Source organism: Corvus brachyrhynchos, unplaced genomic scaffold, assembly GCF_000691975.1.
Source record: "Corvus brachyrhynchos isolate BGI_N302 unplaced genomic scaffold, ASM69197v1 scaffold245, whole genome shotgun sequence".
Classification (NCBI taxonomy): Eukaryota; Metazoa; Chordata; class Aves; order Passeriformes; family Corvidae; genus Corvus; species Corvus brachyrhynchos.
In genome coordinates, this window is record NW_008238988.1 from 5,877,039 (window position 1) to 5,898,774 (window position 21,736).

Consider the following 21,736-nt stretch of genomic DNA (forward strand, 5'->3'; position numbering starts at 1 on the left):
CAGTCTTGGAAGTAATTTCCATTACAATCCTAACTTGTTAGTTGTCTCATCTGTGGTGGGAAAGCTTTTTTCTTTTTAATAGAGGATATTAATATCAAACCAGTTCTGATCCATTGGAATAATTTATCCCTTACAGCATTGCACCAAGGTATCTTGAATTACTGACTTGTGAAAGAGGCTGTAATAATAACAAAGATGAGAACTGGAACTTAATAATATGCTGATTAAAAACCAGTCTTTTTTTGTCCCTACTCTCTCACAAATCTACTCTGGCTTTCCTGGAAAGGTCTTCCCACTGTGGTTATAAAAATGAACATCTCGAAGCAGTGTTTAAAAATGACATAAATTTGTTCTGTTTGCACTCTGAATTGCTTCTGTTTCCTGCTACTGAAATAGATGTTGTGTGTGTGTGGTTACTGGAGAAACACCATTTGACTGGAGTCTTGGAGCAGAAAATTTTAAAAAGCTGCTGGAGACTGTAAATGGATTTTAACCTCCAGCACGAGGAAGTGGCTGGTCAGATCCCATCCCAGGTAAATTCTCAGTGTGGTTAGATGTTTCCCAGGATGGGTTTTCACACCAGCATGACCTGTGAGTGAACCTGCAGCTTTTCAGTAGGGCTTTGTAGTCCTGATTTGTTTGAGGCTGGTTTGATAACAAGGTCATGCCATCAGCTGTATAAGCACGCGTTTCTGCAGTCCGTGGTATTTTCTGGAGGTACTTGGAATAGCGTAAGACTGGCCTGTTTTGCTTAACTTGTGGAATTTGGTTGCATCAGAACACCCAGTCATTTAGTTGTGTGTAGTTGAGGATCTTGGTGTCCTCAAGGGACTTTGGAAAACAAGAGTTGTATTTGGGGGATAATTTGCTGCTGCTCGTCCTTCCTGAAATTTCCTGTGTGGATTTTTTTATTGGAGTATTTCTTAATGGCTCTGAATAAGTTTGGTGGGGAGATTATGGGGAAATGTTCAAGTGTCCACGGCCAGGTTGGAGGGGTCTTGGAGCAACCTGGGCTAGCGGAGGTGTCCCTGTGCATGGCAGCGGGGTGGAATGGGATGAGCTTTAAGGTCCCTTCCCATCCTAACCATTCACAGGGCTTGGCTTTTTGTGTTTTCCATTCCAAGTGCCCCAAACAGAGTTTTAACTGATCCTTGGTTCTGTAGAGGGGAACAAAAGGGTGGTTGATGTAAATGGATGTAAATTCATCCTTGTTGAATGCTGTTGTTTGGCAGCTGAGCTGGAAGGCCATGGATGTGCCGGGCCCAGCACTGGGCCGGCCGCTCCCGCGGGATGAATAGCGGGATGTCTGTCCTCCCCGATGATCAAACATGACCTTGTGCAGCAATTCTAAAGCTGGCTTGTTTGGGGTTTTCCAAGCAGGATTGTGAGCAGTGCCACAGTGGCTTTCTTTAAAAGTAAGCACAAGGGACAAGGAATGTACCAAATTAATGGCAGAAACTGCCTGTAAACAAGAGAGGCATTTTTATTGAATATCATGAAAATTTCATTCTTTCTGGAGTCACCTGCTCAGTCTCTCTTCTCTTGAGATTATTATCATTATTTTTTAATCTCCTTCACCAAATAAAGGCATTAACTTAGAAGAAACCTCCAGTGTTTTGCCACTGATTGCTGCTGGAAAATAGTGAGCAGTGAAATTGGATTGTGGCACACACAGACTCTGCTCAAATTCAATTTAAACAACAAAAAGATTTGTTTTACTTTCTTTGTGTTTTTTTTTTTTTTTTAAGGTTGCCATGAAAGTGTGACTCTGTCCAGTTTGAATCAGGCTTCAACCCTGCTTGTGTGGTCACTGCCTTGTTCTCAGAGCTCTGGATTATAATTCCTGGTGCAGCCAAAGGCTGTTGAGAACCTGTATTCGATGCTTAGAAAATAATTCTCAATGTCATTCTAATCTCTCAGATAATGAAAGTTTATCAGTTAAAGTGTTTTACTGCTTAAGTCAACAGGTTAAGAACAGAGGATTAAAGGGCTTTTTTGATACCAGAGAAGAGTTATGGCTGTGACAGCTTTTAATCACATATTCCCAACTTTATACAAATATGTTTTGGCAGCTGCAGACCAATTGGGTTTGGCCATCCCTGACTCAGCACTTCTGTCCCTGGTGAATATAGGTTGCTTCCACATATAAATGACCATAAAACATCTGTCATGTTGGGGGATTCCACTCTTCCTCTGCAGATCAAAGCCTTCTGGTCAGCAGTGTTTGCTATAGCCATGCCTGAACTCCGTGTGCTCTTTTTTCCATGTGAAGGGTGTTTGGAATGACATCAAACCAGTGCTCTTGAGCTTTTTCTTATTGCTGTGGAGTTCCTCTTCTGGGAAATGGCACACTTTTGTTTTAGGATGCAGTCAGTAGGATTTCTCTTTTGAGAGCTAAGATGCACAGTAGCTTGTTGACACCCTCTGTGAGGATATTCAGGAGTGGAAGGTGAAACCTTTGCATTTCCATTTGTAATGTTTGTAACAGCTTTTTTTATTAAGGATTTGGTTTTTGATGTGGAATGTTCCAAGCTGCTTGGCATTAAATATTACATCCTGTCACTCATGTTTCTCTTTACCAGGAACTGTAGTGACAGGACAAGGAGTAATGGGCTCAAAGTGAAAGAAGGGAAATTTAGGTTAGATATATGGAAAGAATTCCTGGCTGTGAGGGTGGGCAGGCCCTGGCACAGGTTTCCCAGAGAAGCTGTGGCTGCCCCTGGATCCCTGGAAGTGTCCAAGGCCAGGTTGGACATTGGGGCTTGGAGCAACCTGGTCTAGTGGAAGGTGGCAGGGACAGAACTGGATGATCTTTAATGTCCCTTCCAACCCAAACCATTCTGGAATTCTGTGGTTTCTGTTAATGGGAAGTTACATGGTGGGAGTAGTGTTTCCCCTATGGTTATTTCTCCCTGTCTCTTACTTTGAGGAGCAGGCAGTCTCCAAAATCTTTAAAGTAAGGTCTAATTTCTTCTCAATGTGAGATATTCATTAAGAGGAAGCAAACAGTGCAAGTCACACACCACCCACCCCTCAACAACAGAGACCTGAGAGGGAAGAACAGATCAAAGATCAGAACATTTGCCTGCCAGGATCTGCTTCCTTTCTCTCCAGAAGATGCAACGGTCATTTTCACTGCCAACATTAGGATAACTTGGAAAGCATCCAGGATTTCTGGGATGAGTGGCTGAGCCCCAGTTCTGTCAGAGAGGTGCGTGGTAGAAGCTCACAGATCATCCCTGTCAGAGGGAGCAGCTCTTCCTGTCAGCAAGGCCGTGACGGAGTTTGGCAGCGCGTTCCGCTGACACCAGCAACTGTCCGTCCTCATTCCAGCTGGAAAAACAACCTTCCCTGCTACCTTTAGCTGTGTTTGGCACCTGCTGCTTGCTTAGAGCTGGGAGTGAAGAGGAGAGGCAGCATCAGCCCAAAGTGTTTCCAGTTCAGAGTGATGCAAAACAGGTACATCTCCATATTCATGAAGTTGTTCTTCAGCTCAAGGCAATCTCAATGCCTTGTGGTTGAGATTGCCAAGGCTTTTCACAAGGACATGGAGTGATAAGATGAAGGGGAATGGCTTCACACTGACAGAGGTCAGGGTTAGATGGGATATTGGGATTAAATTCTTGGCTGGGAGGGTGGTGAGGCCCTGGCACAGGGTGCCCAGAGAAGCTGTGGCTGCCCCTGGATCCCTGGAAGTGTCCAAGGTCAGGTTGGACATTGGGGCTTGGAGCCACCTGGGATAGTGGAAGGTGTCCCTACCCATGGCAGGGAATGGAATGAGTTGGGTGTTAAATTCCCTTCCAACCCAAACCATTACGGGATTCTGTGACTTCCTCACACTTTGCCATTTCATTAGGTTTTTGGATTTTAAATTTCCAGAGAAGAATTCTTTCCCAGTTTCTGAAGGATTCTTAGCAGTAAGAGCACTCAGCAAGGTTTGGTGGACACAGCAGCCTTTGATTTTGGGAGTTATGCTGGTCCCAAATCCGTTCTGGATTTCCAATAAAAAAATCACATATGGGGGCTGGATAAACTCTTCCTTTCTAGGTGGACAAAAAATTGTGAGTTTGGCACATAGAGGTTTCTGTTCTGCTCTTCAGCTTTCTGAATTCTTTCACCCAAGTGTTGGCGTGATTCATTTCATCCAGCACAGTGGATATTGTCAGCAGGGTCCTCCTCAGCCAAAGCTTACCTTTTTCCATGATGGATGGAAAACACTGTGTGGAGAAGCTGCAGCTTGACTGTATCTCAGGAGCTTGAGTGAAAGAGCACATGAGAGGATGAGCAACAGAATTGCTTCCAGGATTGTCCTCTTCCAGTACTTTCACCTAGTCCCTTATCCTATGTGTTGCTCTGTGTATTTCTACTGACTTCTGTTCTTCTAAAGATAGTAAAAAGATCACACAAATGTAGTCAGGGATACCCTCAGAACATCCCAGTCCTGGTGTCCAAAACTGCTGCATTATTGATCCTTCAAAATGGCATCTTTAATGCCAGATTTGATATCTTGGCACGTTGGAATTACTCCTCCCCCAAGTGTATTTTTGTGTCTTCTGCATGAATATAGTGTCTGGGAGGTTCATGTTTTCACAGAGATGAGGAAGATTTGGCTGGAGAAAGAATGTCTGAAAAAAGAAAACTGAATGAACCATATTTTTCAGCTCAGTGTGAAAAAGCTGGATTTGTAGGGGGTTTGAAATGTGAATTTTGAGACATTACAGAAAGGCAAGTGCTGCTTCTCTTCAGAGTGAAGAGGTTATTGCAGAGGGACTCTGTTATCTTATTGATAAGAAATCATTCCTAAGGGGATCTTTTTAAGTAGCTTTGTCTTGTGCAGCATTAAAGGCATAACTTCTTCTCACAGTTGAGGGGATGGTCCACCCCAAAAAGCTGTATTTTTGTCCTGTTCTCAGCTCCGTGTGTGATTCTTTGCTGATCATTGCTGTTGAAACAATAAAGAATTGAGTTATGTTTGCCTTAACTTGCTGTTTGACGTACAGACAACGCAAGATCAGAGTTGAGTTATAAACATCAGGCTCCCAAAGATATTTGGGGGATTTAGTCATTAATCCTGTGGGAAGATATGTGGTAAAGTCTCTTGTAGAGGCACAGAGATGCAAACATGGTAGGTAGAAAGAGTAAAAGGGGGTGCCATACCATCTTCTATGGGTGTATTTTCTTTTGATAAAACTAAAAGAATTAAGATTTGACAGGAAGCAGTGCCTGATGGGTGCTCATTGCTCTCAGTGATGGAAGAGCTTCAGGTATTTGTGTTTTATTTATGAGGCCTTGGGAAACAACAGCAGCTGAAATTTGGAAGCATTTGGTCTACAGTGAGTAAAGGGAGAGTATTTGATGTGTCCCTTGTAGATATTCACAGCCGAGACCCCAGAGAGTCCCCAGATGAGCAGTTTCTGATGAAACCATTTCGTTTTCTCAGGCATGTGTGTGATTAAATTTAAAGTACTGGTTGAGCTCTGATCCTCTGATTCTTGGTTAATTATGAAGAGGCAGGAATAACTTCTGGATTAACACAGAGCCTTCTAAACTTTGCCAAACAATTCCTGTCCTGAGAGTCTTGTTTTTAAATGTGGCTCACAGTATCAAACAGGACAAAGGGATTCCTGAGGATGGATAAGGAGATCTTGATTTTTTGGTTTCATGATCCATCAAGCAGCTGCCTGTTCAGGGCACATGAATGTGGATTTTTCCTTTTTCTCATTCCGTGGGTGTTGAGGTTTGTGTAAATCCTGCATTGGGATGTCTTGACTGTGCTGGCTCGAGGCAGCTCCAGCAGGGATGGAGGAGGAGGACAGGCTGTGGCTCTGCTCCATGAAAGCATTATATGAAATTCCCCATCCCTGGAAGTGTTCAAGGCCAGGTTGGACGGAGCTTGGAGCAACCTTGTAGTGGAAGTGTCCCTGCTCACAGCAGTGGGGTGGAACGAGGTGGTGTTCAAGGTCCCTTCCAACCCAAACCATTCCATGATTTTAGAAGGAACTTTCCCTGCGTGCTTTATTGTGCTTCCTCGAGCGGAGCCGAGGGATAGTTTTGGGAACAGGGAAGCAGCCAGGCTGCACAGAGTCTCTACCACGGTTTCCTCTGGCTCTCTCAAGCACATTCCTTAGTGGTGTCTGGCTGGGGAAGGCTGGTCCATGGAAAATGCACACAGCTGCTGGAGGGAGAGCATTATGTTCGTTGGAGATGGGAGCAGTGGGAGAGCCGAGTGTCCGGCCTGGGATGGAGGGATGGGCCCTCCCCAGGGATCAAGCAAAGGTGAATTAAAAACCCTATAGAAACAGGATCAAGAAACTAGAGTATAAATAGACAAGAGGAATGAGGCAAGATGGAAAATGTTCTCAAGTGTGTTAAAATTTAAAAATACTTCTTTTAAAATTCCACTTAAATCATCAGGCCAAATTTACCAGAATATTCTAATTATGTAATAAGATATATTACTTGAGAGCACGGTTTTGGTTCATCTTTCAAAGTAAAGTGAGGAAGTCACTGGCCAAGTGCTTGAAATCAGGGGACTGAAGTGAAACTGGAGCTCAATCACTGTAGGTGAAATTGTAGAAAAAAGATTCTTATTTTCAAGTGACATCTTGACAAAGTCTTGTTTTCAGGTGGCATCATTTACATGAGTTAATCAGTTAAAATTAAGAAACAATAATAAAAAAAATCAGACCAGTTTTTTTCCTCTGTTCTGGCTAAAAATAAAGTGTGAGAGGATGAGATAACTTGCACGATTTTCAGTTATCCTCTGTAATGAAATGGCAGCATATTTCCTCTTTACTTCATCAGCAGAAGTGCAAAACCTGTTTTATCTGTAACCTTTTTCATGTACCAGCACATTTAGAACTTCGATTTTTCCTCACTAAAAAACCTACTGAAATGTCATTTCTGTTTATTCCAACAGAATTCCAGGTTCTGATTTTGAATTTTCTCCTGAATTAGAAATATTGCTGGTCGTTGTTTTATCACCATAAAATGAAGACTGTAAATGAATGCTGGGGTTTATTTTAGTAGAAACAGCTGTCCTGGTATCAGAAAGAAGCATCAAATCTTACCCATCTCCCACCCCAAGAAGGTGACAATTGATGCAGTCCAGATGCAAACCAAAGCTTAATTGTAGAGCAGAAAAAGAATCTTCCAGCTTCTATTTTTAGCTAATTTCCCTTTAACTTCTTCAATTATACAACTTCTTTATTCATTCTTTCTGTTCTGGTCACTGTTTTATTTAACAATAACAACAATAAAGAGCAAAACACTGACCTGTTTTCTTCATCAAAGCAAATTTATGGCTTGTTCCTTTTAATTTTGTAATTGTGAGTTCACCTCTGAGGAGCTGAAATTTTAAGGAGGTGATTACTGAGCAGCTTTGTTGGAGGTAGATTTTTCTCCTTAAATCTACATTTTCCACCTGAATCTCTCTAGAGTCTATCAGGTAAATTGTGATAAGGAAAAGGAGTTGATACAGATTTTTGCCTTTGGTTTGCAGGGTTTCATATAACACTTGCAATCTCAAAATTCCATTTTTTTCCCTTTAAAATGCCAGTGGTGGCTCCTCAGTTTTGCCTTTCTGAAGAGACACATCTCACCGTGTTAGCTTACAAAGCAGTAAAAAATACCTTTTTCTTTGGTAAAGAAGTAAATGCTGGTCTTAAATTCCTTAGTTTTTAATTATAAAAAATCAGTCCATTGCCTTTTCCTTCAGAAATTTGTTTTTTCTCTGCCTGGAAAACCAGATTTTTTTTTTTTTTTTTTTTTTTTTTTTTTTTTTTTTTTTTTTTTGGTCAGTGAAAAGAAGACACATAGATATTTTCTTTCAAATATTTTGTTTGTCACATCTCTTAGTTCTTTCATCTCTAAGGAATAAATAAATTCCCCCGCAGCTGATGAAATACATAATCTCTTAATGTTACTTGGGTTTGTACTCCATAATACTGTGAGGGGTTTTTTTTCTGTCATGGTCTATGCATTCAACATAGGAATACAATAAAATTATTTTACATTCATTCTCCCTATCTTCTGGTGAATAAACCCTTCTAAAATCCATCTCGGTTCATAGTTTAATGTATTTGAAGGTATATTTTCTTTTTTTCTCTCTCTTTTCTTTTCCCTATTTTATATCCTGGCCTGTAAAGCTGTTGAGCATCTGTTCATTTTTAAGTATATCAGCAGCTCCATGGGCATTCTTTGATTTTCATGATCTTATGTTCAAAAATGTTTATTATTCCCCAGGAAAGCAAGCTATTTCGAGTAGCTTTTCAAACCACTGTAATGCACACAGTTGTGACTTGAAAAGGTTCTTTTCTGCTTTGGTTTTTGCTCCAGCTGAGTCAAAATTGGGGCCTTTTTTAATTTATTTTTTTTTCTCATGTGGTATTTGTTTGTATCTTTTGTGCTGCATTAGTTGCTAAACAGTATTTCTGTGGTCAGGGTCTGTTTCTAGCTTTAGCTTTCCAGTTTTACAAGGATGATGCCAAGTATTTTGTAAAAGATGGTCTGCCAAGAAAATTTCAGAGGAGAATAACCAACCTCTGCTTGGAAGCACATAGCTGACTTCTTCTGTTATTTTTTCCCCCTAAATAAATGTTAGGATGTGCATTGATCTTTGCTTCGTTATTGTTATCTTTATTGCCACACTTCTTTGTCCTTCAATAATTATCACCAGGGACGAGAATTAAATGTTTTAGTGGCTACTGAGACCTGCAAAATCCCTTTGCTGATAGAAATCCTCAGTCTGGTTTTCTGGAGAATGAAGGGAGTTGGCCTCGCATCATTAATGAGCTGTTAATCCCTTATTGCTTGAGTTAAGTGGCCTTGAGTAAGAAAGTGTCAGAAGTCTCTGAGTGAAAGGTAGGTTCTCCTGCTCCCAATATTCTCTGACAGAGATAAACTATCTGAATTTCACCAATTGCCAGCAAGAGTAAATACATTTAAGCCTTATTTGCATTATAGCTGTGATCAGGAGTGCCAGTCTGGATCTGGGATTCAGGTTTTAATGTGGAATTTATTTAAATCCTGGGTCTTCTGCATATTCTGGGTTCTGTCCTTTTGACAGGGGAAGCTGGAAGTGCTGTAAATGTGGAAATAAGGAGTGACAGCTGGGAATTTTTCATCCTGCCTTGTGCTGCTGCATGTTCTGAGGGATGAGAACTGGCAGTCTCCATCTGGAGATCACCAACAAAATCAATATTTGTCCTTGTACAATATTCAGCTCAGAGATCCAACGTGATGGCTCTGATGCCACTACAGAATAAACTAAAATTAGCATGTAAATCTTCATTTTGGGTTTATCCCAAAAAGTAATGACTGCTGGTTGTAAGAGATGATTGTCTTTTAGTGTCTTGAATCTATAAAGTCTCTGTTTGGGAAATAGTTTCTGAAAGCCTCTGTGCCTTCCACTATAAAGGAGCCTGGTACTGCTCTCCATTTCCAAAAACCCAGCTGGAAGACTGCAGGGGGAACAATTACCTCGGGGTCTTTTCTGCTTCCTAAAAGCCACACAGCCCTGAAAATTAGGAATGGTGTTCAGGTGACTTTTTCCAGCAGCAGAGAGTAGCCAGACATCTGCCACAGATGTGAGCAAACCTCCAGTGAGGAGTGGAGTGTCCCAGGGGGAGGGACAGCTGGAGCACCACTCCATGAGGAAAGGCTGAGAGATTTGGGATTGTTCAACCTGGAGAAGGGAAGGCTCTGGGATGACCTAATTGTGGCCTTCCAGTGCCTGAAGGAGCCAAAAAATACGGAGAGAGACTTTGGGCAAAGGCCTAGAATGACAGGACAAGGGGAAATGGCTCCCACTGCCAGAGGGTAGGGATGGATGGGATATTGGGAAGGAATTCCTGGCTGGAAGGGTGGGCAGGCCCTGGCACAGGGTGCCCAGAGAAGCTGTGGCTGCTCCTGGATCCTGGAAGTGCCCAAGGCCAGGTTGGACATTGGGGCTTGGAGCAGCCTGGGGCAGTGGAAGGTGTCCCTGCCCATGGCAGGGGATGGAACTGATCAATCTTTAGAGGTCCCTTCCATCCCAAACCATTCTGGGATTTTGAGATTCTGTGACAGTTGTTTCTGATTTCTGGCACAAATCAGCCTATCCAGTAAGTTTGGCATTAACATTTGCCAGAGTTGTCCTACTTCTTTCGGGGTTTTTTTTAAGCTTTCCTCCTTTGTTCCTCTTACATTTTTAATCCATCCCCAGACCTTCAGCATTTGTTACAGAGACGCTCTCAGCACCAGGCAGGAGGGTCTTACCCAGTCTCATACTCTGTCTAGGTTTTCTTGGGATGGGGCTGTGGGGAATTTTGGCTTGGTTTTGCTTATTTTGTCTTACACAAAAGAGGGATAGAACCCCCCCAAACCAAGAACTGCACCTGGGTGGGTTTGGTCCAGGCACCATCTAGGAGGTAGAATCCATGGATTGTGTGCCATTGCTAGGAGTCTTCTGAGGATGCTTTAGGGTGTGCTGGTCCTGGGAGAGGAACCAACACTCTCTCTACTCACTCCAAAACTGGAAAGCAGTAGTGGGAGCTGGGCAGAGGAGCTCTGCAGCCACACTGGGGCCTGCATAGTGATTCTTCCCCTTGACACCATCCTGACACCAAGGTATGGATCTGCTCTGAGCAGGTCTGGCTTGGCTCTGTCCTCTCTGCTTGGCTTAACCTGCAGATTTCTAAGGATTTTTTTAGTTTCGGAGAGTTTGGCTTCTTTTACAAAATGTTTTCCTAATGTACAGCACTGCGGTGTCCTCCTGTGTAGGATGGCAACTTCAGGCTCACACAGTGAAGATTAACTCCTGTTGCTGTTAATTTCTGAGTAGTTTTCTGGGTTTAACTGACATTTTAGGAATCCTCAGCTCTGTGGTTGCGGTGTTAAACTGACTTGGCAAGGAGGTGGCTTTTGAGAAGAACAAACATCTCCTTTCCAGTCATTAAGAATATATTGCTGATACTTGTTTCATCTGCCTGATAGTTTTCCAGCTCTAGTTATAAAGCGTTTTTAAAATCTGTTAAATTTAGGTAAATCACAAGAGTAAGCAAAATTGTGTCGTTAAATATAATAAACACTAGGAACATTTATTTTCAATTCTGCATTAAGCCATAATTCAAATTCTGTTACAGTCCATCAGATCACCATCCACCAAGAATTCCCTGTTTTCATGGTTTTAGGGCAGCCCAGGTGAGAACCATTTCTTGTGGTCACTTCAGTTGAGTGAGAGCTCTTAACAGTGGTAGATGTGAATTCAGAGTTGTAGAAAGGTGAATTCAAGGGTCTGTCTGATGGTGCTGTGAGATGTGGAAAGAAAAACGCAGCCTAATGGGAGTTTCTGAACCACACAGAGCAGGTTAAGAGTTATAAAGTGTAAGAGGTCAGAAACTGGAAAGCAGAGGAGCTTCTGTTTCAGTCACAGGGCAGGAGGTCAGGTACCTTTTGAAGGGATATTCAGTAACTGGGGACAAGCAGGCAGCACTTGAGACAGCAGAATGTCGTGGCCACTGGTGAGTGAAGCTTGGCAAGGGCTGAATAAGCTGGGGAGGGATGGGAGGGCTGCCACAGGAGCTGCAATTATGATTCAATTAAATGAAGACACGCTCCAACAAACAGCTCCTGTGCTGAATGGGGCTGTTGATCCAGGGCTGAAGATGAGACAGTGACGTTGGGGAGAGGAGAGGATTTCACCATGGAAGTTGAAAATACTAATTTGGAGCCTGTGAGAGGGATATTGCTGCATGAATCTTCCCTTTCTCTTCCTCTGTCGTTAGGAGAAAGTGGCTGGAAAAGGACACTGAGCACAGATTCAAATGTCCAAGATTCCCCCATTTTTGACCATCTCACGTGGCTCAGTACCATGGACCCCCTGGGCTGGAACTGTTTGGCTTGCACTCTTGAAAACAAATAAAATACAAGTGCAGAGTGCATAACTGGTTCTGAAACCAGTTTTCTGTGTTATTTCTGGTCATTGGCTACAGAAAATGTCCTACCCAGAGTGTTTTTTCTCAGGTGTGGTGTTGGGTGTGCGGTGGGAAGCGTCACACACAGGGATTGCCACAGGTCTCACCTCGGATTCCATTGTCCCACAGCAGCTGTTTGGGAAGAAAGTCAAGTCTTAATAGGAAAACCCAATGATTTTTTGTGTGTAATACTACAAAACTCTCCCAACTCCCCCAAAATAGTCCTACTAACAGTGCTGTCACATTAGTGGGGTGGGTGTGCACGGTCACTACAGCAACTCAAGGGGATATTAAAAAAAAGCCCCAGAGGATGAGTATTTGTGTTTTGTTTTATTTTGAACACAGATTCCATGTGATGTTCTGCAGTGTTAGTATTCAGCTGCTAAAATACTCTGGAAGAGCTGTGCTCAGTGGGATGCTGTCACTCATCCTCTGTCAGGCTGTGGGACAGCTGAAGAGGTGACCAAAAGGCTGCTGCCAAACTCTTCTTTCTCAAGAAATACACTCTGTAAATGACATTGAGCGAAATAAAATTTGGCTGTGGTTCACCTCATTCAAATATATCCTTGTTCTGATCCCATTCTTGTGTGGGTCACGTTGGAGCTTTGCAATCCTTCTGCCAAAATCCTGTCGTTTTAGTTTCCATTCTATAGGGAACATGATTTTCAGGTTTGAGTGTCATTAAATAAAATTAGGATCAATATTAATAAAGGGCAAAAGCTCTGTCTTCCTCTTGGAGAAAGTCTTACAGCAAATGTCCTGGGAATTTGGGATCTACTTCTGTCATGTGGAACTGGGCCACGTTGTTGATGGAGATGTGGACACCAGCATGGAGTCTTTCAGCCTTTAGAGTCAAATGAATTCTTAGGAGACTTCCTTACATATCAAATGGATCAAGGCCAGAAGAATTAAAGACAATAAGACATCTAACAAATTTTATCTTCCTTAAAACTGAAATATCAGATTGCAGAAGAGATCATCTAAGTTCTTTATATATATGTTATCTTTATGTGATAAATGTGTATAAATGATGATTTCCTTTGTCAGTAATAGCTCATGAGGTACTGAACAGGTCTGGATTGCTTGGCTCCCCTGGCCTCTGGCTGCTTTTAGCTAATTTTAAATTGAGACTTGAAATACTGAGGAAATTTCAAGGGATGAGGAGGAGGCAGATATTTTGCTGTTGGGCTTGGCAAATGTAAATAACATGAGTAGAAGAACTGTAATTTCTTCGCCTGTAGTTCCCCCTCTGCAGTGCAGAAGTATGTGAATAAGACAGACTGATAGATCATTAACTAATTTTTCACATCAGGTACTTAGATTTTTGTCAAATACCATTTCTAGTCAAATTTCAGGTTTGATTCAAAAACCCAGTGACGTTGATGTGGTGCCTTCCTGTCTGTGACTTCCTTGATAACTGCACAGTTCTTTTTAAAAACAACCAGAACGATTCAAACTGCAGTCACTCGTGGGAAATGAGGATTTATTTAACTAACACATCCCAAAGTGATCTGAGGAATCCTGATCTGACAGTTTTCGTATCTAGGTGTGTACACGGAGAACCAGTTTTTAGCCCTCGCCTTCTTGCATTTTTAATGAGAGCAGTAATTCATTATCGATGGAGTGTTCAGCTGACAGGTGGGAAAGGGGAAGGTGGAGCTCTGTGTACCTGTGCAAAGCTGCTGCAACCCAAGAGGAGGGAACAAAAGCTTCCGGGGTGACATTTGTGGGTGGGTGACGTCTCTAGGGAAGCATTTTGGGTGATTTGCTGTGTGCTCGAAATGCCAATGTCTAGACTGGAGATCTAAAACCATTCCTTATCTGTGAACATCCACACCAGGCTTTTGAGGGTCAGGGAATACTTGGGATTTTGCCTTTGGTTCTGGCAATGACAGGAGTTAATGATCACGTGTGGTCTGGGTGTCATCAACTCAGGAATGTGTCTGGTGGAAGATTAAAGCTGTGGGACCAGAAAACACAGTGGCTCAGACAACTTGATGTGTTTAGGTCATAAATATCAACCCAGTGGGAACTTTTCTGTTCCAGCAGGCAAAGTTTGGTGATTGAAACCCAAAATAGTCCATGTCCAAGCTATAGATTTCTATATAAGAGCTTTATGGTGTTACTGGAAAGCAGCAGGACACGATTTAGTTGGGATTGTGTCGTGTGTGAGAGCTGAGAGCCAGGAATCGCAGTGATCCCCAGCCTGAACCTTCAGTTCCCAGCCAAGCAGACCTTTGGCAGACTCCATCCATTCCTTCAGGCTTCAGCATGACAGTGGCAGTTACTGCTTGTATGGAAAAGGAATATTTGTAAGGAATACGATCCTTTTAGTACTCCAGAAGTGAAGCTGATATTCTGGAAACGGTGCAGGCGACTTTATCTGCACAGCTGAGCTGCTCGTGGATAAAAGTGTGCATAGTGGAGCATCCCTGGCTTCACTGAGGCAGAGTGTGTGTCCCTGCTGGGAACATCCCTGTTTCCCATCACTCCTGTAACAGGACCAGAGCAGTCCCAGTCCTTCATCCCACTGGGATCCTGCCTGCTCCTTCTGGGTGTTGAAGGACACCAAGGATTTTGCTGTGGTCTAAGAACACCTCGGTAGGAAGGTGCTTTCAGAAGTGGTGAATGTTTCCTTTGTGGTTTGCAGATGTTTGGGTCCTTTGTAGGGTTGTTCAGGTTCTGTTTGAGATCAAGTTGAGTCATATTTGTGTCCTTGGCCTGTGTTTTGACACCCATCTCATGTCTTAGCACTGGAGGACTTTGAAGGGCTGATCATTGGGTTTGGTTTGGTTTTTTTCCTGGCTGGAAAGCCTTTCCCTGTTTGATAAGCTTGATAAGTTTTGATAAAACTGAGGGGTTAATCCTTCAGGTTCTTAATTTCTCTGTTTCTAAGACAACTTCTTGCCCATGCACAAGAGAAGAATGTTCTGCAATGACTCCCTTCACAGGGCCAAATTTCCTCTACATCCTTATCTTAAGTCCAAATTGATTTAGCTTAACCCAGTTTTCCCTCCATTTTCTGTAATCCACCTCTTCACCAGATTTCAGCTGTTCAGAAGATTCTGCAGGTTTGTTAGGCTAAAAATGAAACAATTGGGTTTGGATTCCTGTAACTCCTGGATGCTCAACAAAAGGGGAACGCCACAGTGCCTAATTAAATCAGGCTGTATGTCCAAAATAACAGTTTAGCTCTGGTGATGGTGTCTGAGTGATTTAGGTCACTAAAAAGTGTTAATGGAATCCCCTCTTAAAACTTGCTGTATCTGAGGTTCCTGCAATGTTTTCTTCCAGCACTGAATTCCCAGTGTGAAGTTTGGAGCATATCCAGAGAGGACTGTTCTGAAAAGGCTTAATTGGAGCTGCTGCTTCTTCTTCCTGAGGATTGTGGGGACCAAGGTCTGCTGGAAGGAGTTTGTTTCCAGAGTGAAGTTGTTGCAGGGAGCTGTGACTCATCCTGGTGCATCTGCAGTGCCTCTTTGCCCCTCTCAGTTCCACTTTTGGGGCACGCTTGAGGTTGGGCACTGTGAGATGGGTGAGCCCCTGATGCATCCTTGGGTAGCAGAAACTTCCCTTAAAAATGGTGTTTGAGAGGTGTGAACTCTCATTTCTAGGTTTAGGTTGGACCTCAAGAGGAATTTCTTCCTGGAAAGGGTGATCAGGCATTGGCAGGGGCTGCCCAGGGACGTGGTGGAGTCCCCATCCCTGGAGGTGTCCAAGGAAAAACTGGATGTGGCTCTCAGTGCTCTGGGCTGGGTGACAAGGTGGTGACAGTCACAGGCTGGATGACCCTGGAGGGCTTTTCCACCCTCAGCAATTCTGCAATTTGCTGGTTGATGTTTTAAAGTCTGGAAAAGAACTGCCAGGAACACTTCACAATTCCAGCCAGGCTGGTGCTGTGCTAATTCCAAACCCAGATTATCCTCACCCACGTTGGTCTCAGCTTTGCATTGTATTTATATCAGACAACATTGTATTTTTGCACAATCTTTAAGACTGTGAGGTGCATTTGAATTATAATTAAACGTATTTTAACTCTCTTGTTTCAGGCTAGAAATCTTCATACAGGAGAACTGGCTGCTGTAAAAATAATCAAGTTAGAGCCTGGTAAGTTTTACATTCTTTCCTGTATTTTTGAATCGCATTTTCATTTTTTCCATGTGTTTATTTTCACCCACTGTGAAGTTCTAGACAAAAGACGTGTTTGGGGTTGGTTTTTTTTGTAATTTCAGTGGTTAGATGACAGGAAGCCCCGCAGGATGTACCACTGCTTTTGGCTGTGTCCTGCTCGCTATTTCCTTGTTTGTTCTTATCTGCCTGATCAATTGCTGCATAAAGAGATGTTGCAATCACAACGTGTTGTTAGTACAAAGAGAAGGTTAGGGACAGATGGTAAATTGGGAGCTCTGAGACAGTGAGGAGCTGGTGGGCTGTGAGAGTTGAAAGGGGGAAGGGATCAGGCAGCGATGCTGATTCCCACCAAAGGTGCGCTGGGAAAACCAGAGCCCTGTGCTTTTGAATGTGTCATCTTTTCTCTAACCTGTGCTGAGGGAGGAGGATGGCTTCTACTGTCACTTCCCCATGGAGTTTCTGCCACTCCTTCTAAAAGCAGGAGACCCAGGAGATCTCCCTTGCTGCCCAGGAGATTTGCTGAGCTGAAGTTCAATCTGAGTCCTCACAGAGAGTTGAAATCTGAAATTGTGTCCCGGGTGGAAATCATAAAATCCTAGAATGGTTTATGCTGGAAGGGTCACAGAATCCCAGGATGATTTGAGTTGGAAGAGAACTTAAAGACCATCCAGGGCTGAAGGGCCTGAGGGGAGGGTTAATTTTTATTCCTGGTTGGTTCTGTGCAGAAAAAGAGATGGGTTTGAAGGCTGAAGGTAGAAAAACATGGGGAGACTTGGGGGAGAAGTGAAAACCACTGCCTTTGGGTGACTGTGACTGCTCACCCGCCCTTGGCAGAGCAGGGCTGGGTTTATTACGTGGATTGCAGTGATAAGGCTAATTAGGCAGTGGGAACACAGTGGAAATCCCTCAAACCCTGTGTGAAACGCTGTGGCCAGAATTTGGGGCAGTGGGGCTGTGGAGAGCAAACCAGTTTTCCCAGCAGGGCTCTGATGGGGCAGAGCAATGCTTTAGTGACAGAAAAAGGACAAAAATAACCCACTGCTACCTCACTGAGAAGCTTCCTCCAGCATTGTGTCACTGCAGCTGACCCAAGTGAAGTATATCTGGTTTTATTCTGAATTTGGAGAGTTGTTTTGAAAGCTGAAGTGAAGCAGAGGCTGAATCCTTTGTCGATAGAACTGAGGGAGGAGCACGATCCCTCCTTTCTGTGGTGCTGCTTAAGCACTACAGTGATAAATGCAAGCCTCTGGGCCAAAGTCTGAGAACCCCATCTTAATTAGCACTGATGACCATGTCTTATGTTTAATTATATCGGTCTGATCACCACAGGGAAGCAATTTCTTCTAGTTTTGTTGGTTTGGTTTGTTTTTTTTGATCTGTCTTCTTTTAAATGTTGTCAACCTGATCTCCATCCATAGCATGTACACCCACAGCCTCTTGGCAGGGATCTTGTTGGGTGTTTTGTTTTGAAGGAGGATTATTTACTTGTTTATTCCTTTTTAGCCCGAATGTTCAAAATATTCCAGATTTTAAAAGAACTAAACAATTGACTGCTACACACTCCAATTTTCTGACTAATTTTAAGGGCTTTGAGTAGTTTTTTAGGGCTGTACTTGCAGTGCACTACTAATTCCTGGACCAGGTCAGGAGCTGTTGGAATTACCTGTGGTGTTTTCCTAGGAAGGGCAGCCCCCTCCAAACACCAGCACAAGCTGCTGTCACACTGTAGGGCACAGCTGGAAAAAAAATGATAATAAATTCTCTAAATTAGTCACCAGAGAAATAGGCTTGTGAGTTATATACAGCATCTTCTGGAGAGGAGGAGGAGGAGGAGGAGGAGATGTCTCATCCATGGGAATTAATCAGCAGATGGAAAAATACGAGCTCCAAACTCAACACTTGATTAATACATAGACAGGGGAATTGGGAACAGAAGACAAAAGACTCTTGAAGCAGAGAGTGCTCCAGAGGAGGTGAGGAATGTGTTGAATGAAAGCTGAAGGACCTGCAGACAATAAAATGGCAGGATTTGAGGAGATTCAGGATATTGCTGGCATAGCAGGGGTAAGTCCTGGTTTGTTCCTGTTCCTCCCTCATCTCCTGCAGGTAGTGAGTGAGTAGGCAAAAAGACTCCAGCTTAAAACAGATCCCAGCATGGATCTGTATTTATTTCATCAGCTCTTACCTTTGTCTCTTCTTCAGACAAAGGAAACAAACTCAGCTTCGAAGAGTGCTGCCACTAATTTATTTGAATTTGGGGCAGTTCTCTAGGGCTGCTCCCACAGTCACTTGAGCTGTGCTGCTGGAGTCAAAATAGTGTTCTTCCCTTTTTTTTTTTTGGCATAGACTTTGGAGAGCATTAGGCAAAAGTATTATGGCACACTAATGACATTTCCCAGCATTCCCTGAGTACAAATGCTTCAAATAATTTGGGAGCCAATTCTATTTCTGAAACTAATCCAACTGTACTCAGCAGCATAGCAGCCAAAGCTGTCTGAAACTCTAAAGCCTCTTCCTTCTATGGGTTTAGCAGATGAATCGAGAGGGGACTCGATACAAAGAGGGAACTATTTGCCAGTGGGGTTTTCAGCCACGGAACTTTCTCCCTGGGAGAATATAATAAAAAATATTTTTTAATATGCCAGTGTCTGTTTTAAATACTGCTGTCATGATAAATAATGCCCTCTGTCGTGCTCCGAACCTTCTGCAAGTTTACAAGAAGAATCTCACTCCAGGGTTGTTGGTTTGTTTTTTTTTTTTTTTTTTGGTCCAATGATTGCATTTTCCATTTGAGATCCCAGAAATAGCCAGTTACCTATTTCAAGTTGGATCTGAAACTGGACATGGAGCTGTAGGAGGCAGAGTCATCCAGAGGTGTGTGGTGTTGTGCTCAGTGCACTCCAAGCCAGGTCTGGTTCATGAGGTGTGTGTTGAATCCCATGGTTCCGCTCAGGAAGGTGATTTTCCACACAGGAGCACGGCCACGGGGCTGAGTCAGGGTCAGATGGGGGTCTGGTCCCTCTGGACCACGAGAGCAGCACAGCAGAGCTGCACTGTCAGTCCAGGGCCCTTGGGGACTGAGGCAAGGCAGCCTTGTTTTCCTTATAATAAATTCCCCAAAGATGACATGAGTATGGAGAAGAACCAGCCTGAGGCTGATGTAAACTAAGCCCAAGGCTGATTCAAGCTAAGCCTGCTGGGCTCGAACTCTTGTTGGCAGCACCTGGGGTTGAAGAAATATGAAAATAACTTCTCATTACCACACACACACCTTCCCTGCCTTGTGCTGTGCAGCCTGATTGGGTTTGGGATCGTGTCTGAGGCCGAATGCCTGAGGTTCCAAGTGTTCCAGAGCCATTAAAGCCTGGACATGGCCTGTGTGTTCCATTCCATGTCCCACGTGGTGCTGCCACAGCCTCAAAGCTGCTCAAACCCACTTTGGAGCAGCCACAGAGCAAAGCAGAGGCAGCGTGGACTTCAGAGCCAGAGTGCCCAGCATTTTAATTGTATTTAACTTGTTGAAATGGGGTCAGATTTTACTTTGCATCCTTACAATGAATTTATAATCCACTGTTCTTCTTAAGAAATGTGTGGGTACAGAGCAGGATCCAGGTAGTGCAAGTTTTCCCTTAAAACAGGGTTTCTGGGATGTGGAAGGTCAACAGAAGGGGTTGTGGTGAGAGAAGGAAGTGCTACAAGTAGGGAAGAAGCTGGAAGGTCACACATTTTAGTTGGAAAGTAATGCAGAGTGTGACACTTGGGGTGAATTAGGAGAAAAATAGCAATAGTGAAGAGGGAGAGTGGAAATGAAAGACTGAGATGTACAACAGTGAGTAGGTAAGGCAAGGAGAGAGGGGAAAAAAACTGCTAAGAGAGAGGAATCCCAGAATCCCAGAATGGTTTGGGCTGGAAGAGACTTCAAAAGTCACCTTGTTCCATCCCCCTGCCATGGGCAGGGCCACCTCCCACTGTCCCAGGTTGCTCCAAGCCCCGTCCAACCTGGCCAGGGACACTTCCAGAGATCCAGGGGCAGCCACAGCTTTTCTGGACACTGTCAATTAACATGTTGACATGGCTGCTCATAAATAGGACCCCCCAAGCAGGGCAGAAGAGAAAATCCACAGGGAAATTGTTCTGGTGTTGGACCACATGCTCCAAGCTCTGGTGTGCTCCCTGCTGTGGAGCTCGTGGCAGCACATCACCATCGGGATTATTTTGTATCAGCAGAGAGATAATGAGGACCATCGGTGGTTAGCAGTTGGCAGCTCCATGCCCAGCAGGAAAATCTGCTGGTGGAAACATCACTGGTTCCAAAAGAGCTGTTTCCTGCTTGGAATCAAGTTTCTGAGTTTCAAGTTTGGGGAATTTAAATTCTTTCTGTCAGACTGCAGGTTTCCATGAGTCCTGTGAAAAGCAGTCTGGATAAACCAGCATATAAAAGACTTATATACAAGATACGGATGAAACTGGATGACAGATCATTTTGGGAAAGCCATCCCTTTCATCAGCACAGCCTGAACCTTCCTGAGGTTCAGGAGAGTGGTTTGGAGTGAGTGATTGGGATCTGTTGAGCACAGAGATGTTGGGAAGTCAGCACAGACCTCACCTGTGTGAGAGGCTGGGAGAGCTGGGGGTGCTCACCTGGAGAAGAGAAGGCTCCAGGGAGAGCTCCGAGCCCCTTGCAGGGCCTAAAGGGGCTCCAGGAGAGCTGGAGAGGGACTGTGGCTGTTGCTTGGCTGTGGAGTTTGTGGACTGGGGCAAATAGTTGTCATTCCCATAGGGATTCCTCTCCTTGTTTGGGAACTCAGGGTATTGAAATAAGAAATGTTTGAGGAATGGTCCCCACAGAGGCTGCGATGGTGTGACCCTGCTCTTTGTCCTTCAGCGTCCCTTACAAGTGTCCCTCCAATCCTCTTGTTAAATGTCATCTCACTTTTAAATGACAAATGTTAGCTACAGTGTTAAAAATCCCAGATCTTCGTTATATTATTAAAAATCCCAGGTCAGGCTGCCTGGAGAGGTTTGGGAGTCTCATATCCATGTCCATCAGCGTGGTGGGGCCTGTGAGGGAGTGGACAGGAGTGCAGCAAGGGTGGCTGCACCCTGAAGGTCTCACCTCTTCAAATGTGCCTCTGTCCCACCCTCTGGTGACACTGGGATGACTCTGAGTTCCATCACTACTCTCCTGCTGGCCTCCTGTCCCTCCCTCTGCTCCCACACAGCACCAGCCCCGTGATGCAGCTCTGAAGTGATGCAGAATGAACCAATTTAAAACGAAAATGAGGAATTTCTCCCCCAGGAATCACCTTTTGGACAGCAAAAGGATTCACCACTTTTCCCAGGGATAGTTGTGACAAGTGACCTGGGGTCTTCTTGCAGGATGGGACCACTCAAAGCAGTGGAGCACAGGAAAATATGTGCAGGAATAAATTTGACTAAAAACCATCAGGATCAGGAACGCCCAAAGATCCAACAGTGCTGTGTGATAGGCACTAGAGCCATCAGAGCCTTCCCAGGCTGTAGGATCCAGGATGCCCGTGCTCTCCATCTAGGAGAACGTGGCAGGATTTCTGTACATTCCAGCTCTGCACAGAGTTACAGAATCATGGAATGGTTTGGGTTGGAAGGGACATTAAAAATAAGCTCATTCC

The 21,736-nt window shown here is 43.9% G+C and overlaps 1 protein-coding gene across 2 annotated transcripts in view; it reads left to right on the forward strand.

Annotated features, from left to right (window-relative positions):
• MAP4K5 (mitogen-activated protein kinase kinase kinase kinase 5) overlaps positions 1-21,736 on the forward strand; it is a 53,896-nt gene that overhangs the window by 1,627 nt on the left and 30,533 nt on the right. For both annotated transcript variants that reach the window (XM_017738883.1, XM_017738884.1), the window contains exon 2: positions 16,004-16,061. In XM_017738883.1, coding sequence (XP_017594372.1) covers positions 16,004-16,061 — 58 coding nt within the window. The remainder of the gene's footprint in view (positions 1-16,003; positions 16,062-21,736) is intronic.